The sequence below is a fragment of the Neoarius graeffei genome, chromosome 22, assembly GCF_027579695.1.
Source record: "Neoarius graeffei isolate fNeoGra1 chromosome 22, fNeoGra1.pri, whole genome shotgun sequence".
NCBI classification, from domain to species: domain Eukaryota; kingdom Metazoa; phylum Chordata; class Actinopteri; order Siluriformes; family Ariidae; genus Neoarius; species Neoarius graeffei.
Window position 1 is genome coordinate 58,893,760 of NC_083590.1, and position 19,923 is coordinate 58,913,682.

The 19,923-nt window shown below is 46.1% G+C and overlaps 1 protein-coding gene across 4 annotated transcripts in view; it reads right to left on the bottom strand.

The window, feature by feature from the left end:
* Positions 1-1,495: 1,495 nt before the first annotated feature.
* The window catches only part of LOC132870989 (zinc finger protein 271-like), an 84,249-nt gene continuing 65,821 nt past the window's right edge, over positions 1,496-19,923 (bottom strand). For all 4 annotated transcript variants that reach the window (XM_060905074.1, XM_060905073.1, XM_060905076.1 and 1 more), the window contains one exon: positions 1,496-3,690. In XM_060905074.1, the coding sequence (XP_060761057.1) occupies positions 1,589-3,690 (2,102 nt within the window). In that variant the 3' untranslated portion in view covers positions 1,496-1,588. The remainder of the gene's footprint in view (positions 3,691-19,923) is intronic.

Below are 19,923 nucleotides of genomic sequence, written 5' to 3' on the forward strand. Positions count from 1 at the left end.
ATTTGGTAAGCCCACTGCACCTACAAGGTTCTTATGCTGGAATGCAGTGTTTTCCTTTCTCCAAACATAACGCTTCTCATTTAAACCAGAAAGTTCTATTTTGGTCTCATCCGTCCACAAAACATATTTCTAATAGACTTCTGGTTTGTCCACGTGATCTTTAGCAAACTGCAGACGAGCAGCAATGTTCTTTTTGGAGAGCAGTGGCTTTCTCCTTGCAACCCTGCCATACACACCATTGTTGTTCAGTGTTCTCCTGATAGTGGACTCATGAACATTAACATTAGCCGATGTGAGAGGCCTTCAGTTGCTTAGAAATTATCCTGGGGTCCTTTGTGACCTTGCCGACCATTACACGCCTTGGAGTGATATTTGTTGGTTGACCACTGCTGGGGAGGGTAACAATGGTCTTGAATTTCCTCCATTTGTACACAGTCTGTCTGACTGTGGATTGGTGGAGTTCAAACTCTTTAGACATGGTTTTGTAACCTTTTCCAGCTTGATGAGCATCAACAACGCTTTTTCTGAGGTCCTCAGAAATCTCCTTTGTTCATGCCATAATACACTTCCACAAACATGTGTTGTGAAGATCAGACTTTGATAGATCCCTGTTCTTTAAATAAAACAGGGTGCCCACTCACACCTGATTGTCATCCCATTGATTGAAAACACCTGACTCTAATTTCACCTTCAAATTAACTGCTAATCCTAAAGGTTCACATACTTTTGCCACTCATAGATATGTAATATTGGATCATTTTCCTCAATAGATAAATGACCAAGTATAATATTTTTGCCTCATTTGTTTAACTGGGTTCTCTTTATCTACTTTTAGGACTTGTGTGAAAATCTGATGAAGTTTTAGGTCATATTTATGCAGAAATATAGAAAATTCTAAAGGGTTTACAAACTTTCAAGCATTTCTGTATCTCCTAACAATTAATTCGTTATCTAAAGAAATCCGCAAATTCAGAAAGACCTTCAGAATATAGACCACGGGTCTATAAATAATAATTAGCTGAATCAACTGCATAGACTTTTTCTGGCTACATATGTTAGGATAAAGAACTTCAAACATACTGAATTTTTGTTCAGGTTTTTGTACGACTCCTAGATTATGATTATAAATAACCGATGCCACCTCCTCTACCAGTGAGACGAGGTGGATGCATATAGCTGGACGAGCTTCCTTTCACTGCTCCATAGTCATGTGGTTTGATCCACATTTCTGTTAAACATAGTAATGTTAAACTCCTGATCAGTAATAATTCCATTAACAACTAGTCTCATGCTGCAGTACTACACTGATGAGAATTGCAGTTTAATCGTTACTTGGATAGTAGTAATTAACGATTACTTAAGGTCAAAAGAAAACAATCTTGTTTTAAACATCACTACAAAGGTACATATTTTAAAACAGTAATGTAACATGAACAATAAATTTCAAATTACAGGTCATTTTCAGCCAAAACAGTCATAATAACAACCATATTTAATGTGACTACTTTAAATCATGCAATGTCTCTGAGTTAGTGTACTTGTAGGTCTTAAATGTAACTGAATAAGTAAACATTTTTCCACACGATGATCAGTGATGCAGCTTCTCTCCTGTGTGAATGCGTTCGTGTTGTTGGAGAGTACTCTGACGAGTAAAACTCTTCCCACACTGTGAGCAGTGATACGGCTTCTCTCCTGTGTGAATGCGCTGGTGTCGTCGGAGAGCACTCCGTTCAGGAAAAGTCTTCCCACACTGTAAGCAGTGATACGGCTTCTCTCCTGTGTGAATGCGCTGGTGTTGTTGGAGATGACTTTGCTGAGTAAAACTCTTCCCACACTGTGAGCAGTGATACGGCTTTTCTCCTGTGTGAATGCGCTGGTGTTTTTGGAGATAACTCCGCTGAGTAAAACTCTTCCCACACTGTGAGCAGTTAAACGGCTTCTCTCCTGTGTGAACGCGCTGGTGTTGTTGAAGATCACGATGCTGAGTAAAACTCTTTTCACACTGTATACAGTGATATGGCTTCTCTCCTGTGTGAACACGCTGGTGTATTTGGAGAGCACTTCGATAAATAAAACTCTTCCCACACTGTGAGCAGTGATATGGTTTCTCTCCTGTGTGAACACGCTGGTGTATTTGGAGAGCACTTCGATAAGTAAAACCCTTCCCACATTGTGAGCAGTGATACGGCTTCTCTCCTGTGTGAATGAACTGGTGTTGTTGGAGAGCACTCTGCCGAGTAAAACTCTTCCCACACTGTGAGCAGTGATACGGCTTCTCTCCTGTGTGAATGCACTGGTGTTGTTGGAGAGTACTTCGATAAGTAAAACTCTTCCCACACTGTGAGCAGTGATACGGCTTCTCTCCTGTGTGAATGAGCTGGTGTTGTTGGAGATAACTCTGCCGAGTAAAACTCTTACCACACTGTGAGCAGTGATACGGCTTGTCTCTTGTATGAATACGTTGGTGTTGTTGGAGAGCACTTCGATAGGTAAAACCCTTCCCACACTGTGAGCAGTGATACGGCTTCTCTCCTGTGTGAATGCGCTGGTGTTGTTGGAGATGACTCTGCCGAGAAAAACTCTTCCCACACTGTGAGCAGTGATACGGCTTCGTTCCTGTGTGAATGCGCTGGTGTCGTCGGAGAGCACTCTGTTCAGTAAAACTCTTCCCACACTGTGAGCAGTGAGACGGCTTCTCTCCTGTGTGAATGCGCTGGTGTTGTTGGAGATGACCTTGCCGAGTAAAACTCTTCCCACACTGTGAGCAGTGATACGGCTTCTCTCCTGTGTGAATGTGCTGGTGTCGTTGGAGATGACCTTGCCGAGTAAAACCCTTCCCACACTGTGAGCAGTGATACGGCTTCTCTCCTGTGTGAATGCGCTGGTGTTGTTGGAGATGACCTTGCCGAGTAAAACTCTTCCCACACTGTGAGCAGTGATACGGCTTCTCTCCTGTGTGAATGCGCTGGTGTTGTTGGAGAGCACTCTGTCCAGTAAAACTCTTCCCACACTGTGAGCAGTGATACGGCTTCTCTCCTGTGTGAATGCGTTGGTGTCGTTGGAGATCACTCTGTGCAGTAAAACTCTTCCCACACTGTGAGCAGTGATACGGCTTCTCTCCTGTGTGAATGCGCTGGTGTCGTTGGAGATGACCTTGCCGAGTAAAACTCTTCCCACACTGTGAGCAGTGATACGGTTTCTCTCCTGTGTGAATGCGCTGGTGTTGTTGGAGAGCACTCTGTCCAGTAAAACTCTTCCCACACTGTGAGCAGTGATACGGTTTCTCTCCTGTGTGAATGCGCTGGTGTCGTTGGAGAGCACTCTGTCCAGTAAAACTCTTACCACACTGTGAGCAGTCATGTGGCTTTCCTCCTGTGTGAATGCGCTGGTGCGTCTTGAATGCATTCTGATGACCAAAACTCTTTCCACAGTCTGAGCAGTGGTGAATTTCCTTCTGTATACCATTATGAGAAGTGTCAGGACTGAGAGTATTTGTTGATGTTGGCTGACATCTGGAGGGGATCTGAAGCTCATATTTAATCTCTCCTGATTCCCGTAGTCCCACATACTCTTTATAGTGGCATCTCTGGATGTGTTTGTCGAGGTAAATTTGAGATGTATAGGAATGAGGACATGTGGAGCAGGAAAAGATTTGCAGCAGGGCGTTCTTTACTTCAGTGTTCTTTATTTCTGGAGAAATGAAAGGAGAAAAATAGCAGAAATTGAACATGAAATGCAACAAGATTATAAACTGTAACAACACTAACCCAATGTAAGGTAGCATTTTTACTGAACCTCAAACATTCAAGATTCTACATGAATAAAGACTGAGACCAAAAAAAAAAAAAAGTTTGAGGACTGTGGCAGCGGGGGCGTGGCCAAGTGTCGGTCTGTGAATGGACGGCAGAGTCAGGGAAGGTAAGTGGTGGAATCATTGCACTTGATGGGAATTAACCTGTTTGTGTGTGTCTTCCCCAGTGACCGTGCCCTTTAAAAGGAGAAAGAGAGAGAGCAAAGAAAGGCAGCTCTCTCCCCAACCAGAACACTTGTGTGCGTACGTGTGTGGCTGGGAGAGTGTGGAAAGCTGAAAAGCTAAAAATAAGTTTTTGTGAACTCAGTTCTAGCCTGCCGTGCTTCTGTGCTCCACCCACCTGGTCAGATGCAACAGTGGTGCCGAAACCCGGGAATGAGTGCAGAAGGGAACGGCCACATGGAGTCCTCCCCTTTCAAGGACCTGGTCCATGCCCTCACCACGGCCCAACAGACCTAGCACCAGGCGCTGATTGCCCTCCGAAAGGAGCAGGAACAACGGTTCAAAGCCCTGGTGCTGGTGCAACAGGAAGATCGCCAGGCGTTCCGGCACCTGCTCACGTCAGCGGGGTCCACCACCGCCGTGGACTCTCCCCACCTCACCCTAACGAAGATGGGTCCGCATGACGACCCTGAAGCCTTCCTCGCTCTTTTTGAGCAGGCAGCAGAGGCGTGGGGTTGACCGGTGGAACAGTGCGAGGCGCGCCTCCTCCCCCTGCTAACGGGCAAGGCACAGCTGGCCACGCTACAGCTCCCCGCTGACAGCTGGCCGGTCTATGCAGACTTCCGCAGGGCCATTCTCCAACGTGTGGGTCGCACCCCGGAACAACAGCAGCGTTTCCGCGCGCTGCGCCTGGAGAAGGTCAGCCAGCCGTTCGCGTTTGGCCAGCAACTCCGGGACGCCTGCCGGCAGTGGCTTAGGGCTGACAACAGCAACGCCGAGGGAATCATCGATCTGCTGGCACTGGAACAATTTGTCGCCCGACTTCCGGAAGGAACAGTGGAGTGGGTCCAGTGCCATCGCCCAGCGTCGCTGGATCAGGCCATCAAACTAGCGGAGGACCATATGGCGGCCGTTCCAATGGCAGGACAGCGTGTCTCCCCTTCTTTCCTATCTTCTCTCTCTCCCTCGGTTCCTTGTCCTCACCCCATTCCCCCACCGTGGAGACGGGGGCCGGCTCCACCCCAGCCAGCCTGCCGCACCCGTGGTGCCCTACCATTTCCTATTCCTTGTCTGTGTCTTCTCCCCCCCTCAGGTGAGTGATCTCCGGAACACCGGTGCAGAGAGAGAGCCTGGGCTGGTATGCTGGCGCTGCAGGGAACTGGGGCACCTCCAGCGTCAGTGCTCGGCAATGGAGGTGGGCGCGGTGGTCCAGATCCCCAACGCGCCAGGGACCGCCCTCGATTGGGCCGGTGCGTATCGCATATCGGTGAGTATCGAAGGGGATATGTATCAGGCTTTGGTGGACTCCGACTGTAATCAGACCTCAATCCGCCAAAGCCTGGTGCAAGACGAGGCATTGGGAAGAGCACAATTGGTGAAGGTGTTGTGTGCGCACGGGGATGTTCACAACGACCCTTTAGTGTCAGTCCACATTCTATTTCGAGGGGAAAAATTTAGAGTAAAGGTGGTGGTTAATCCTCACCTTACCCACTCGATAAATTTAGGGACTGATTGGCCAAGATTTGGGGAATTAATGATGCATTTAGTGAAGAGTGGGGCCTGCCATAGTTCAGCGGGGGGAGGTCCCAGTGTGGCATTGGCGGGAGCAGCTGTCATAGAGCCATCTATGCCATCACCGTGTCAGAATGAGGAGCAGCATGCTCCTCCTCCCTCTCTTGGGGATTCCCTCGCGGATTTCCTGTTAGAGCAGTCGTGAGATGAGACTCTGCGGCATGCGTTTGACCAAGTGAGAGTAATCGATGATCAAACTCTCCAGCCAAACGCCACACCATCCTTCCCCTATTTTTTCGTTATTAAGGAGAGATTATACCGAGTGACACAAGACACTCAGACTAAGGAACAAATAACACAGCTTTTAATCCCAAAGAGCCGCTGGGAATTTATATCCCATGGCCGGACACTTGGGGCAGGATAAGACACTAGCCCGAATAATGGCCCGGTTCTATTGGCCAGGGATTCGCAGCGATGTCCGTAGGTGGTGTACGGCATGCCGCGAATGCCAGTTAGTAAATCCCGCAGCCATTCCAAAAGCGCCTTTGCACCCTCTGCCATTAATCAAGACCCCATTCGAAAGAATTGGGATGGATCTCGTCAGGCCATTAGATCGGTGAACATGAGGATATCGCTTTATTTTAGTTCTTGTGGACTATGCAAAGCGATATCCAGAAGCAGTGCCTCTTTGCAATATCTCAGCACGTAGTATTGCAGAAGCACTCTTTCGTGTCATCTCCCGAGTCGGAATCCCCAAAGAGATTCTGACTGATCAAGGCACTATGTTTATGTCACGCACACTGCATGAACTGTATGGGTTACTGGGAATTAAGCCTATCCGCACCAGCGTTTATCACCCACAAACGGATGGCTTAGTCTAACGGTTTAATCACACCCACAAAAACATAATTAGAAAATTTGTAAGCGAAGACGCACACAACTGGGATAAATGGCTCGAGCCATTGTTATTTGCAGTCCGAGAGGTCCCGCAAGCCTCCACGGGGTTTTCCCCATTTGAATTATTATACAGGCGTAAGCCGCGTGGCATTCTGGATGTGCTACGGGAAAATTGGGAGGAGGGACCTTCGACCAGTAAAAACTAAATTCAATACGTTATTGACCTGCGGGCCAAACTCCACACCCTCACGCACCTAACCCATGAAAATTTGCGGCAGGCCCAAGAATGTCAAGTTCGTCTGTACGACAGGGGCACGCGCCTTAGGGAATACACACCGGGAGATAAAGTACTCGTGTTGCCCACATCGAGCTCCAAATTGATCGCCAGGTGGCAAGGACCCTTTGAGGTCACATGGCGAGTCAGTGACGTCGACTATGAGGTGAGGCGAATGGACGGGGTGGGGCATTACAGATATTCCACTTCAATCTACTAAAACTTTGGAATGAGGAGGTCCCCGTGGTGTTGGTGTCGGTGGTTCCGGAGAAGGTGGAGCTGGGGCCGGAGGTTCAAAAAAGAAAATTGACATCACCCATCGCTCCGGTCCCCTGTGGAGACCACCTCTCCCCGACCCAGCTCACGGAGGTCGCCCAGTTGCAAACAGAATTTGACGTGTTCTCACCGCTGCCCGGCTGCACCCACCTCACAGAACACCACATTGAGATGCCCCCGGGGGTAGTAGTGCGCAGCCACCCTTACAAATTGCCCAAACACACAAAAAAAGGTGGTTCGGGAAGAACTCGAGGCCATGCTCGAAATGGGCATTGTCGAGGAGTCCCACAGCGACTGGAGCAGCCCGGTGGTCTTGGTTCCCAAGGCCGACGGGTCTGTCCGGTTCTGTGTGGACTATAGAAAAGTCAATGCGGTGTCTAAATTTGACGCGTACCCAATGCCTCGTATTGACGAGTTGCTCGATCGACTAGGCATGGCTCGTTTTTATTCGACACTGGATTTGACAAAGGGATACTGGCAGATCCCCTTGACTCCGCTATCCTGAGAGAAAACAGCCTTTTCCACACTGTTTGGCTTACACCAGTTTGTCACACTTCCTTTTGGGCTATTTGGGGCGCCCACTACATTCCAGCGGCACATGGATAGGGTCCTCCGCCCCCACGCCACCTACGCAGCCGTCTACTTCTATGCAATTCTAGCGCATGGAAACAGATTCTGAGAGAGAGAGGGACAGCTACATGGAAAAGCGCGCAGTTGTTTGGCTTTAGAACTTTGAATGATTATTTTAAATTTGCTCTTTTTTAATCTTTGTTTGCTATTATATTGGTATTAGTTAATCTTAGCTAAAATTACATTTAAATTTAAGACCGCAAGCAGGAAAATATGTAGCTATTGAAGCTATATTTTGAAATCATTCATGACTTACAGTGGTGCTTGAAAGTTTGTGAACCCTTTAGAATTTTCTATATTTCTGCATAAATATGACCAAAAACATCATCAGATTTTCACACAAGTCCTAAAAGTAGATAAAGAGAACCCAGTTAAACAAATGAGAGAAAAATATTATACTTAGTCATTTATTTATTGAGGAAAATGATCCAATATCACATGTCTGTGAGTGGCAAAAGTATGTGAACCTCTAGGATTAGCAGTTAATTTGAAGGTGAAATTAGAGTCAGGTGTTTTCAATCAATGGGATGACAATCAGGTGTGAGTGGGCACCCTGTTTTATTTAAAGAACAGGGATCTGTCAAAGTCTGATCTTCACAACACATGTTTGTGGAAGTGCATCATGGCACGAACAAAGGAGATTTCTGAGGACCTCAGAAAAAGCGTTGTTGATGCTCATCAGGCTGGAAAAGGTTACAAAACCATCTCTAAAGAGTTTGGACTCCACCAATCCACAGTCAGACAGATTGTGTACAAATGGAGGAAATTCAAGACCATTGTTACCCTCCCCAGGAGTGGTCGACCAACAAAGATCACTCCAAGAGCAAGGCGTGTAATAGTCGGCGAGGTCACAAAGGACCCCAGGGTAACTTCTAAGCAACTGAAGGCCTCTCTCACACTGGCTAATGTTAATGTTCATGAGTCCACCATCAGGAGAACACTGAACAACAATGGTGTGCATGGCAGGGTTGCAAGGAGAAAGCCACTGCTCTCCAAAAAGAACATTGTGGCTCATCTGCAGTTTGCTAAAGATCACATGGACAAGCCAGAAGGCTATTGGAAAAATATTTTGTGGATGGATGAGACCAAAATAGAACTTTTTGGTTTAAATGAGAAGCGTTACGTTTGGAGAAAGGAAAACACTGCATTCCAGCATAAAAACCTTATCCCATCTGTGAAACATGGTGGTGATAGTATCATGGTTTGGGCCTGTTTTGCTGCATCTGGGCCAGGACGGCTTGCCATCATTGATGGAACAATGAATTCTGAATTATACCAGCGAATTCTAAAGGAAAATGTCAGGACATCTGTCCATGAACTGAATCTCAAGAGAAGGTGGGTCATGCAGCAAGACAACGACCCTAAGCACACAAGTCGTTCTACCAAAGAACGGTTAAAGAAGAATAAAGTGAATGTTTTGGAATGGCCAAGTCAAAGTCCTAACCTTAATCCAATGGAAATGTTGTGGAAGGACCTGAAGTGAGCAGTTCATGTGAGGAAACCCACCAACATCCCAGAGTTGAAGCTGTTCTGTACGGAGGAATGGGCTAAAATTCCTCCAAGCCGGTGTGCAGGACTGATCAACACTTACCGCAAATGTTTAGTTGCAGTTATTGCTGCACAAGGGGGTCACACCAGATACTGAAAGCAAAGGTTCACATACTTTTGCCACCCACAGATAAGTAATATTGGATCATTTTCCTCAATAAGTAAATGACCAAGTATAATATTTTTGTTTCATTTGTTTAACTGGGTTCTCTTTATCTACTTTTAGGACTTGTGTGAAAATCTGATGTTGTTTTAGGTCATATTTATGCAGAAATATAGAAAATTCTAAAGGGTTCACAAACTTTCAAGCACCACTGTATGTCTTTTGCTACGTAGCTAGTCACAAGCAAGCTAATATCAGTGTTTACAATAACTAGCTAGCTAAGTTTTCCAGACAACAATACCCAATTTACGGGTAGAATTTCGCCTTAATTTGTACAGTACATTCCTGGAAAACTGGAAAGAGACACGCGCAGCTTTCTTTTCATAGTAAAGCGTGCGCGCAGTAAAGAAATTCCTTGCACTTGCAGAATATAATTCCATCTTTATGATGACCCCGAAGTCTGTGTGTGTAGCCTTGTTCATTGCTTTAGCTCTTCACGAACTAACCTGGCCTGACAAATGGCACCAAGAACCCTTCTGCATCGATTTTATTTGTCTCTGAGGATTTGACCAAACGTGCAATTCCACAGTTTCAACAGAGCCGGTGTTCGTCGGCTTTGAGCACTTCAACTCATTCAAATTCCATTGCATACGTAAGTGTAATACTGTTTAAGCGTTCCTTGGTGGTTTTTATCCTTGTGCTGTTAGCAAATGACGTTGAACTAAATCCAGGTCCTGGTCCAGCTAGAGTGAACCAAAGGTCTCCTAAATGGTTTCGTTTTGCGTGCGTGAATGCGAGATCTGTCAGAAATAAGACATCTGTTATAGTGGATCATGTCCTTGGAAGAAAGTATGATTTGTGTGCAGTCACTGAAACTTGGATTAAGGAGTTGGACTCTGTGTCGCATCGCTTAGTCCAACTGGCTATGCCTTCAAAAATTTTGCTAGATCGTCAGATAGATCAGGAGGTGGAACTGGTATTCTTCACAGAGATGCCATTTGAGTAAATTTTTTGAGTGGCAAAGAATTCACGTCATTTGAATATTCTGAGTGGAGTGTTAATGTTCACAATCGATCAATGCGTGTGGTTGTGGTTTATCGCCCTCCCTACTCTGATGTTCACCCAGTTACATCCAGCGTCTTCTTCGAGGAGTTTTCAAATTATTTAGAAAACACTTGTGCCGTGAAATTCTGTTAATAACTGGTGATTTTAACTTCCATTTGGATTGTCCATCCAATAGTGACATGCAGATTTTCTGAGCTCCTTGATACCTTTGGTTTATTACAGCATATTAACTGCCCAACTCATACATCTGGACATACTCTTGATCTCATTATAACGCGATCATCCAATAACATCAGAGTCAATGATATTCAACCTTCTCTGGTTCTCTCTGACCCCCTCTTCATTGAATGTTCTCTTGATGTTCCGCGCCCAAACCTAACCAAAAAGACGATTCGGTTCCGCAGATTTAAACAAATCGATCTTGAGTCCTTCCAGAATGATATACTGGCGTCCCCTCTGGTGATGTATCCTCCATCTAACATCGATGATCTGGCGGCACGCTATGATGATACTCTCTTAAAGATTCTAGAGACACATGCACCCCTGAGGGAAAAAGTGATTGTTGCGAGACCCACGGTTTCGTGGTTCGATGAATCGCTAAGAACCTTTAAATCAAAAAGGAGGAAACTTGAAAAGAAAATGCTAAGATTGGGGCTTGAGCTGGACAAGGAAAACTATCGCCGGGTACGCAATGAGTATTCAGCTCGTCTTGAAGTCACAAAATCTACGTACTATTGTAGTCTTATTGAGGAGTGTGCTGGTGATACCAAAAAACTGTTTGCAATTGTTTCATCCCTGGTCAAAGAGAAGAACGACTGTCCTCTTCCATTACATATTGATTCCCTTCAACTTGCAAATGATTTTGGAGAGTTTTTCTGCAAGAAAATTCTTAACATCAAAAAGGATATTAATGAGATTATGCCGTCTGTCACAAATCCAGCTGCTGCTGGCCGTACCCCTTTGTCATTATTAACTGACTTTAAGCCACTTTCTGAGGAGGATGTGCATAAGATCATTCTGTCCTCCTCTAATGCAACCTGTCGATGTGATCCTATTCCAACACGGATTCTGAAGCAATGTGCTGATGTGCTGGCTCCTGTTATCACTAATCTGATCAACTCATTGATTGAGGAGGGGCATGTGCCGGAGCGCTGGAAGGTCGCCATTGTGATACCACTGCTGAAAAAACTTGGGTTGGACCTGATTTTAAAGAACTTCGGTTCTGTAAGCAATCTTTCATTTGTTTCCAAAGCAGCCAAAAAAGGAGTTATTGGTCAGCTTCTCGCACATTGTATGCTGCACGCACCGCTTCCGGAAAATCAGTCATCATATCATCAAGGTCATTCAACCGAAACTGCACTCTTAAAAGTGCATAACGATATATTGATGAGTATGGACAGACAGGAGGTCACTCTCCTAGTCCTGTTGGATCTCAGTGCAGCTTTTGATGCCACTGAACATGATATCTTAGAATCTGACTTTGGTGTGGTCGGCAAAGCAAAGCAGTGGATCGCGTCTTTTTTATCCAGCAGGTCACAGAATGTTCTGATTGAAAACCTATGCTCCAAAAGCTTCAATCTGGATTGTGGGGTCCCTCAAGGCAGCTGTCTTGGACCTATACTGTTTATCCTTTATGCTAGTGGAATATTTAATACTGTCAAGAAACATCTTCCTAATGTCCACGCCTATGCTGATGACACACAAATATATCTTTCCTTCAAGCCTGCAACTCCATTAGCAGAAGAGCAGGCTTTGAAAGCGACTGAGCTTTGTGTTTCCAAAGTGCGAGCACGGATGGTTACTCATCGCCTGAAAATGAACGACTCAAAAACGGAATTCCTTGTCATCGGGTCTCAACAACTTGAAAAGGCGAACGTTGATAGTGTTTCGGTTGCTGGATCAGAAATCAAGAAACTCTCACGTTAGGAATTTGGGAGTATGGTTCGACGAAAATATGTCGATGAATGTCCACGTAAGCAAAGTTTGCAGCAAGGCATTCCGCGGTCTCTATTCCATCAAACAGATCAGACAGTATCTGACGGAAGACGCCTGCAAAGTGTTCATTCATGCCTTTGTAATGTCGCACCTGGATTATTGTAACTCTCTTTTGTACCATATTCCCCAGTATCAAGTCAACCGCCTACAACGTATCATGAATGCTGCTGCACGTGTAGTACGCCTGGTGCCCAAGTTCGACCATATCACACCAGTTCTTATTGATCTTCACTGGTTACCAGTATTATTTAGAATCCGGTACAAAATACTTCTGCTTGTACACCACTGTATATATGGGACTGCTCCAGTCTATTTGAAGTCTTTGCTCTCTCATAGTCAATCGTCGTACAGCTTACGATCAAGTAAAACTATGGTATTAGTTGTTCCGAAGACAAACTGTAAGACCTTTGGCGACAAGGCATTTGCTCATGCAAGCCCAGAACTGTGGAACACTTTACCACCCCTCATCCGAGGGATAAAGGGATTAAATGACTTCAAGCAGGCCCTAAAAACACATCTCTTTCATCTTGCATACCAGTTGTAACTTGCATAATTTTTTATATAAAACTTGTTTTATGTATTAATTTTTTATTTACTTTTGATTGTTTTGTGAATATATCAGCGCTTCAGAATATGTATCATAGTTTTAGTGCTTTATAAATAAATATTATTATTACTTGTGTAAGGTCCTCTAAAATAACACTTTTATACTCTATATTGGATTGCCCTATTTTCTGTGTAATTAACTCCATTTACCATAATGCCTTGTGGTTTGGAATATTTTCACTGTTCTGATGTGTTGTGACGTTCTGTGCATTCGGACCAATCAGACTTATTTGCTCGTTGTAGTTTTATTTGAATTTTGATGTCAGCCAATGGTAATTGGTATATGTTTAATGCCCGCGAGTTCGCGGGCTTTTTGAGATGTTTCATCACTTCGCGAGGGAGAAGCTCACGGAGTTCCCGCCTGCTGCCGAGCAGAGAGAGATCGCGTTGTTTGTGAGCTCTATTTCAGCACTTATTTTGCAGACAGTCTTTTTATAGTTTGGTCTGCTTGTGGCCATAAACTCCGGTGTCACTCCAGTGAGTGATCTTGCTGTTTTTTTTTCTGCGGACACATCTGCCCTCCGTGCTGTGCCCACCGGAGCGCTTTCGTCAGTCCCGGGAACTCACTGTGTCGGGTCTGGGACCCAGCCAGCTACCGAGGGGTTTGGGGTGAGCAGCATCTTATTCGAGCGAGCTAACCCACAGCAATAGCTAGCCCTCTGCTCAGGAGCATCTGCTGCGTGACTGTACCGACATCTGTAACCTGATCCGTCTGGTTTGACCGGTGGATTGTGAGTAACGCGAACCCACACTTACACTGACACACACACACGCGTTCCTCTGGTCTCGCCTGGATAGCCAGCGTTTTAGAAGGGCATTGCAGCGGTTGCTGTTCTGCCTGCAGTTCAGAGAGCTGCCACCTGTGCACCAACGGGCCCCAACTGCGCGCGCGTTTTTTTCTTGTCCACTTCTTTTCTTTTGATACTTTACCCAATTTTATTTTCTTACTATGTACTGCTGGTATACACACTGTTGATGTGCTATCTGTAACACCTCTATTATGTAGGCTAATTGTTTCCGCTCTTCTTGTGCCGGTGTTACTATTTTCTTGGTGATTACATTGCATGCTTCTTTGGGAGCATTTATTGTCAAATACTATTATTATTATTATTATTATTATTATTATTGCTATTATTATTATTATTGCTTATTAATAAATATAATCATTATTATTTAATTATATCTTGGGTGTATTGGCTGCTCATTTGGTTCTTTATATTTGAACATTCTGACATGCGCACTGCAGACTAGCTATTAGTTCTTTCACTCAGGCTACTGTTATTTTAAAGTCTGAGGAAATACACCATACACTAGCTTCAAAGGTAAGTGTAGTATTTTCGCAGTGGAGGCACCGCGCTGTTAAATTTATCATTTATTAGATTCATGCTTATTATTCTCTCTCTCTACTCATACTTGTACCCTTATGGTATCAGGAATCTCAGCCAGCTCACCACTCCACCGCTGAGAACTTAGGACCCTGTTGCGCCATTATTTATTGGGATTTAGGGTAACTCTTTAGTAGCCTATAGCCTACTGTGCTGGGTGATCAGCACCTGTAAAAAAAAAAAAAAAAGGGGGTTACATTTTGGAGGCACCGCTGGGATTTTCCTGTTTACCAGAACAAGTAGATCGCTGTGTTTTGCTTCGTGTTTGTGTTGTGTTAGTTATTGCTGTTTGCTGGGCAGTTTTTTTTTTTTTAAACATGGACCTTAGTCAGGCTGTTGAGTGGAGCCGTGAGGAGAATGTGGAGTTGTGTCATGCCATTTTACTTAGCAGAGTGCCACTGGAGGCCACTGATGATGTGGTTAGCCGTGTGCTCAGCACAGTTAAGGTTCTGGGTAGGACCCGGATACGCGGTCGCCGTGGCGACAAGACTGGTAGGCACCTGTTCCATTTTAGTCGAGACCTCTGCTGAGTTGGATCAGAGCTCTGTCCCTCCTGAAGTGGGAATTGTAGGTGAGGCAGGTCCATGGGCTGTTCATGTAGTGAGTGGTTTGCTGCCTGCTAGTCCTGTTCTTGGAAGTGATGGATTCGAAGCCAAGCTATTTTCATTATTACAGCAGGAAGGCAAGTCTATGGGTGATGTGAAGGCTGTTTTGGGCACGCAGCCTCCTAAACCTGATGTCAGCATGGATCTTGTGAATGCCATAGGCCAGCTCGTTGATCGCTGTAACCAGGCATCTGTTGATGTGCCTGGCTATAGAAAACTGAGGCTGTTTTCCGGTTTACGGCCCGTTCCCCCAGGCGAGGAAGAATATGAGGCCTGGATGGAGCAGGCTACTCAGATGATTACTGAGTGGCAGTGCAGTGATGCTGCTAAGCGACAGCGCATTGTTGAGAGTTTGCGTGGGCCTGCTGCGGATATAGTAAGGTTTTTGAAAGTCAGTAGCCCATCTGCTACTGCTACGGATTACTTAACCGCTCTTGACACTACTTATGGATCGACTGAGAGTGGGGCAGACCTTATGGCATCGTTTCGCCATACTTTTCAAGAAGATGGTGAGAAACTTTCTGCTTTCTTGTATCGCTTGGACAAGCTTCTCCACCGTGCTCTTTTGAGAGGAGGGATTGAAGCTGCAGGCCTGAATCGTGCACGTCTGGAGCAGTTGTTCAAGGGTGCTCTCACCACTGACATTGTGGCTTTACGTGTGCGACTTCTGCACACTTTGCAAGCTCCGCCTTCTTTTTTCCAGTTAATGCGAAATGTGAGAGAGGAAGAGCACTGGGTAAGTGCAAGGGAGAGTGCAAAGGTTTCTGTGGCCTCATCTACATTTTGCCAGGTTCCTGTGACTGCTGCTGTCGCTCTTCCTCATGTGCCTGTTACTCCCCTGGCGTCTGAGGTTGACAGTCTGAGGAAAGAGGTCAAGGAGCTGACGTCTTTAGTAACTAAACTTTTGACTGCTACTACCGTGGCTCCTGAAAATCCTCAAGTCTCACAGTTTGGTGTAAGCCACAGCACAGAAACCACAGCCCCAGCTGTTCCCACAAGGGCTGTTTCTTCGAACCTGCCGAAGTCTACGACATCCTCTTCTGTTCCTGCCATTTTTTGTTACAAGTGTGGAGAAGACGGCCACACCAAGCGAGAGTGCACACGTCCTGAGAACTTGAGGGTAGTGAATCAGAAGCTGCTTAAGAGGGTCACACAGCAGGGAAACTTCCCCGGAGCTCAGTGAAGGAACGGCACAGAGCTCCATCACACAAAACACGTTCCGCTCATTGTTCACCTCCAATCAAAGTCAGCCAATCACAACTGCCGTCTGGGTTAGTGGGGCCCTTGGCTGAGGTGCCCGTGCAGATAGAAGGTATTTATGCTAAAGCTCTGCTTGATAGTGGTTCTCAGGTCACCATCTTGTATCATAGCTTTTATAATGCATATTTGAAGCATTTGCCACTGCAGCCAGTGGAAAATCTGGAAATATGGGGTTTGAGCTCTCACAAATACCCATATGATGGATATTTACCTCTTAGGCTTGAGTTCACTGAAGCGGTCACTGGTGTGCCTCAGGTGGTGGACACTTTAGCTCTTGTGTGTCCTGACCCTCAGACAAAAGAGGGTATAGCCATTTTGGTAGGCACAAACACTCACTTAGTGAAGAAGTTGTTCCACTCTTGTCGTGAACAGGCAGGTGACGGGTTTCTTAACACGCTGACCATACACCCGGTGATAAAAGAGGTTTTTGAGTCCATTAAGCACACAGGTGTATCACCGGAGGATGTGAATAAACACGGTACTGTGTGGTTCACGAAACCTAAGCCTGTTGTTTTAAAGCCTGGGCAGGAGCTGCAGCTTTCAGGACTGCCCAAGTTTCCTGGTGAACTCAATGACTCTTTAGTCCTGGTAGACCAGCCTTTTAGTGCTGATGATACATCTGTCCCTGAGCTTGAAGTTCGGCCTGAAGTCCATCCAGTCTCTGCTGTGTCCTGCCGTCGTATTACGGTAAATGTGAGGAATGTTTCTTCCAGGGATGTTCTTGTGAAGAGAGGTAGTCCCCTCGCTCACATATACCCTGTAGAGATGGTGCCACAGTTTCCGTCCACTTGCAGTCCCATAGCTGCTGGTGAGCTTACTTCTGCTTCTTTTGATTTTGGCACTTCTTCTATGCCAGAGGAGGCAAAACATTGCCTCTGCGAGAAGATGTTGCAGAGGAAGGAAGTGTTTTCTTGTAGCGAGTGGGATGTAGGCTGCTCAAAAAGCACTCAGCATGAAATCAGGTTAAATGACTCGCGGCCTTTTCGGGAGCGATCTCGACGTTTAGCTCCTGCTGATCTAGAGGATGTGCGTCAGCATTTGCTGGAACTCCAGAATCATGGCATCATTTCGGAGTCTCGGAGTCCGTATGCTTCGCCCATTGTTGTAGTGCGCAAGAAGTCAGGTAAAGTCAGGATGTGTATTGATTATAGAACGCTTAACCAGCGGACCATCCCTGACCAGTACACAGTTCCCAGGATCGAAGACGCCCTCCATTGTCTCTCTGGTAGTAAGTGGTTCTCGGTGTTGGACTTGAGAAGTGGCTACTACCAGATTCCCATGAGCGAGGCTGATAAAGAAAAGACAGCGTTCATCTGTCCTTTAGGTTTCTATCAGTTTGAGCGTATGCCTCAGGGAATCTGTGGTGCCCCTGCCACATTCCAGAGAGTCATGGAGCGGACAGTCGGAGACATGAATTTTCTGGAGGTTCTGGTGTATTTAGATGACCTGATTGTCTTTGGTAGCACCTTGGAGGAGCATGAGGAGAGACTCTTAAAGGTTCTGGACAGGTTGAGAGATGAAGGTCTCAAACTTTCGTTGGATAAGTGTCAGTTTGGCAGGACGTCTGTGAACTATGTGGGGCACATAGTTTCACAGGATGGCATAGCCACTGACCCCTCCAAAATAGAGGCTGTTGTTTCATGGCCTCGACCACAGACTGTCACTGAGCTACGGTCATTTTTGGGTTTTTGTGGATATTACCGTCGTTTTGTGAAGGGTTTTTCCACATTATGCCGACCGCTGAACGAGTTGCTGCAGGGCTGTCTGCCTCGGAAGAAGAGCTCGAGTTCACAGGCTGCTGACTCGAAACCTTCTTTCCGGCCCTCTGAACCTTTTGGTCCTAGATGGAGCGATCAGTGCGAATCCGCTTTTCAGGAGTTGAAGTCAAGGTTAACTCAGGCCCCGGTGCTAGCTTTTGCAGACCCCCAAAAGCCATATGTTTTGCATGTGGATGCAAGCCTGGATGGTCTAGGTGGTATCCTTTATCAAGAGTACGTTGAAGGATTGCGTCCTGTGGCGTTCATCAGTCGTAGTCTTTCCCCTTCAGAGAGGAATTATCCAGCTCACAAACTGGAGTTTTTAGCTTTGAAGTGGGCTATTGTGGATCGGCTGCATGACTACCTTTATGGAGCCAGTTTTGAAGTCAGGATGGACAACAACCCCCTGACTTATATAACCAAGTCTGCCACATTGGATGCCACTGGTCATCGCTGGTTGTCGGCATTGTCCACTTACGACTTCAGCCTGAAGTACAGGCCTGGGCGGAAGAACATGGATGCTGACGCACTGTCGCGACGCCCTCACGTCAGTCTGTCCCTTGACGATGAGTGGCAAGAGATTCCCGCCCCTGGAGTGCGAGCTATTTGTCAGGTGGTGGCCACACAGAGAGCTGGTTGTTCTCCATTCCCCCGGGTTGCTGATCAGATTTGCAGCCATGAGTCAGCTGTTCCAACAGCATTCTGTCATGTTGCTGCTGTAGCACCTGATCAGTTGCCTACTTTTAGTTCTAGTGAGCTTCAAGAAGCTCAGAAAAGCGACCCAGTTATAGGAGATGTCTGGCAAGCTATAAGTCTGAAGAAGCCTGCTAGTAGTATCCTGACGTGGCATCCTGACTTTAAGATCCTGAAAAAGGAGTGGGCAAAGCTGTCTATTGACAAGGGACTGCTATACAGGACTGTTAAGCAGGGTGGTCAGTGTGTGAGACAACTGGTGCTCCCTAAGCAATTCCATGGTCTGGTTTTTAAGCTGCTGCATGACGATAGTGGCCACTTGGGGTTTGACAAGTCGTATAGTCTGGTTCGGGACAGGTTTTACTGGCCTCGTATGAAGCTTGATGCAGAGAAATACTGTAAGACATGTGAGCGCTGCATCAAGTGGAAAACGTTGCCTCAGAGGGCTGCTCCTCTTTCCCACATACAGAGTTCTGGACCCATGGATTTGGTGTGCATAGATTTTCTTTCGATTGAGCCTGACTCTCGAAATGTTTGCAATGTGTTGGTCGTCACTGACCATTTCACGCGTTATGCACAAGCCTTTCCTACTAAGGACCAGACAGCTGTCACAGTGGCAAGGACTCTCTGGGAGAGATATTTTATTCATTATGGCTTGCCCACCCGTATCCACTCCGACCAGGGTAGGGATTTCGAGAGTAGACTGGTGACTGAGATGTTGACAATGTTGGGTGTGAAAAAGTCGAGGACGTCTCCTTACCACCCCCAGGGTGACCCACAACCTGAGAGGTTCAATAGGACTTTGTTAGACATGTTGGGCACCCTAGAGTCACATCAAAAGTCAAAGTGGAGTCAGCATATAGCACATTTGGTGCATGCGTATAATTGCTCTCCTAATGAGGCTACCGGGTACTCACCCTATTTCTTGATGTTTGGTCGGGAGGCTCGCCTCCCTGTTGATGTTTGCTTTGGTGTTTCATCTGATGACACGTCATTTGCATCACATTTAAAGTATGTGGCAAAGATGAAAGAGGAGTTGCAAGCTGCTTACCAGCTGGCATGTGCCTCTGCGGATAGGATGAATCAGAGCAACAAGGAGAGGTATGACCAGAAAGTTCGCTATCATAGCCTGAGTCCTGGGGATCGGGTTTTGATTAGAAACTTGGGTCTGAAAGGGAAGCAGAAGCTAGCGGATAGATGGAGCTCATGTCTTTACAGTGTTGATGGTCAGCTTTCTGACCTCCCTGTGTACAGGTTGACGCCTGTTGATGGTAATGGACCAGTCAAGGTGATGCACCGTAACCATATCTTGCCTTTAGGACAGGAGGTAAGACTAGGTCCAGG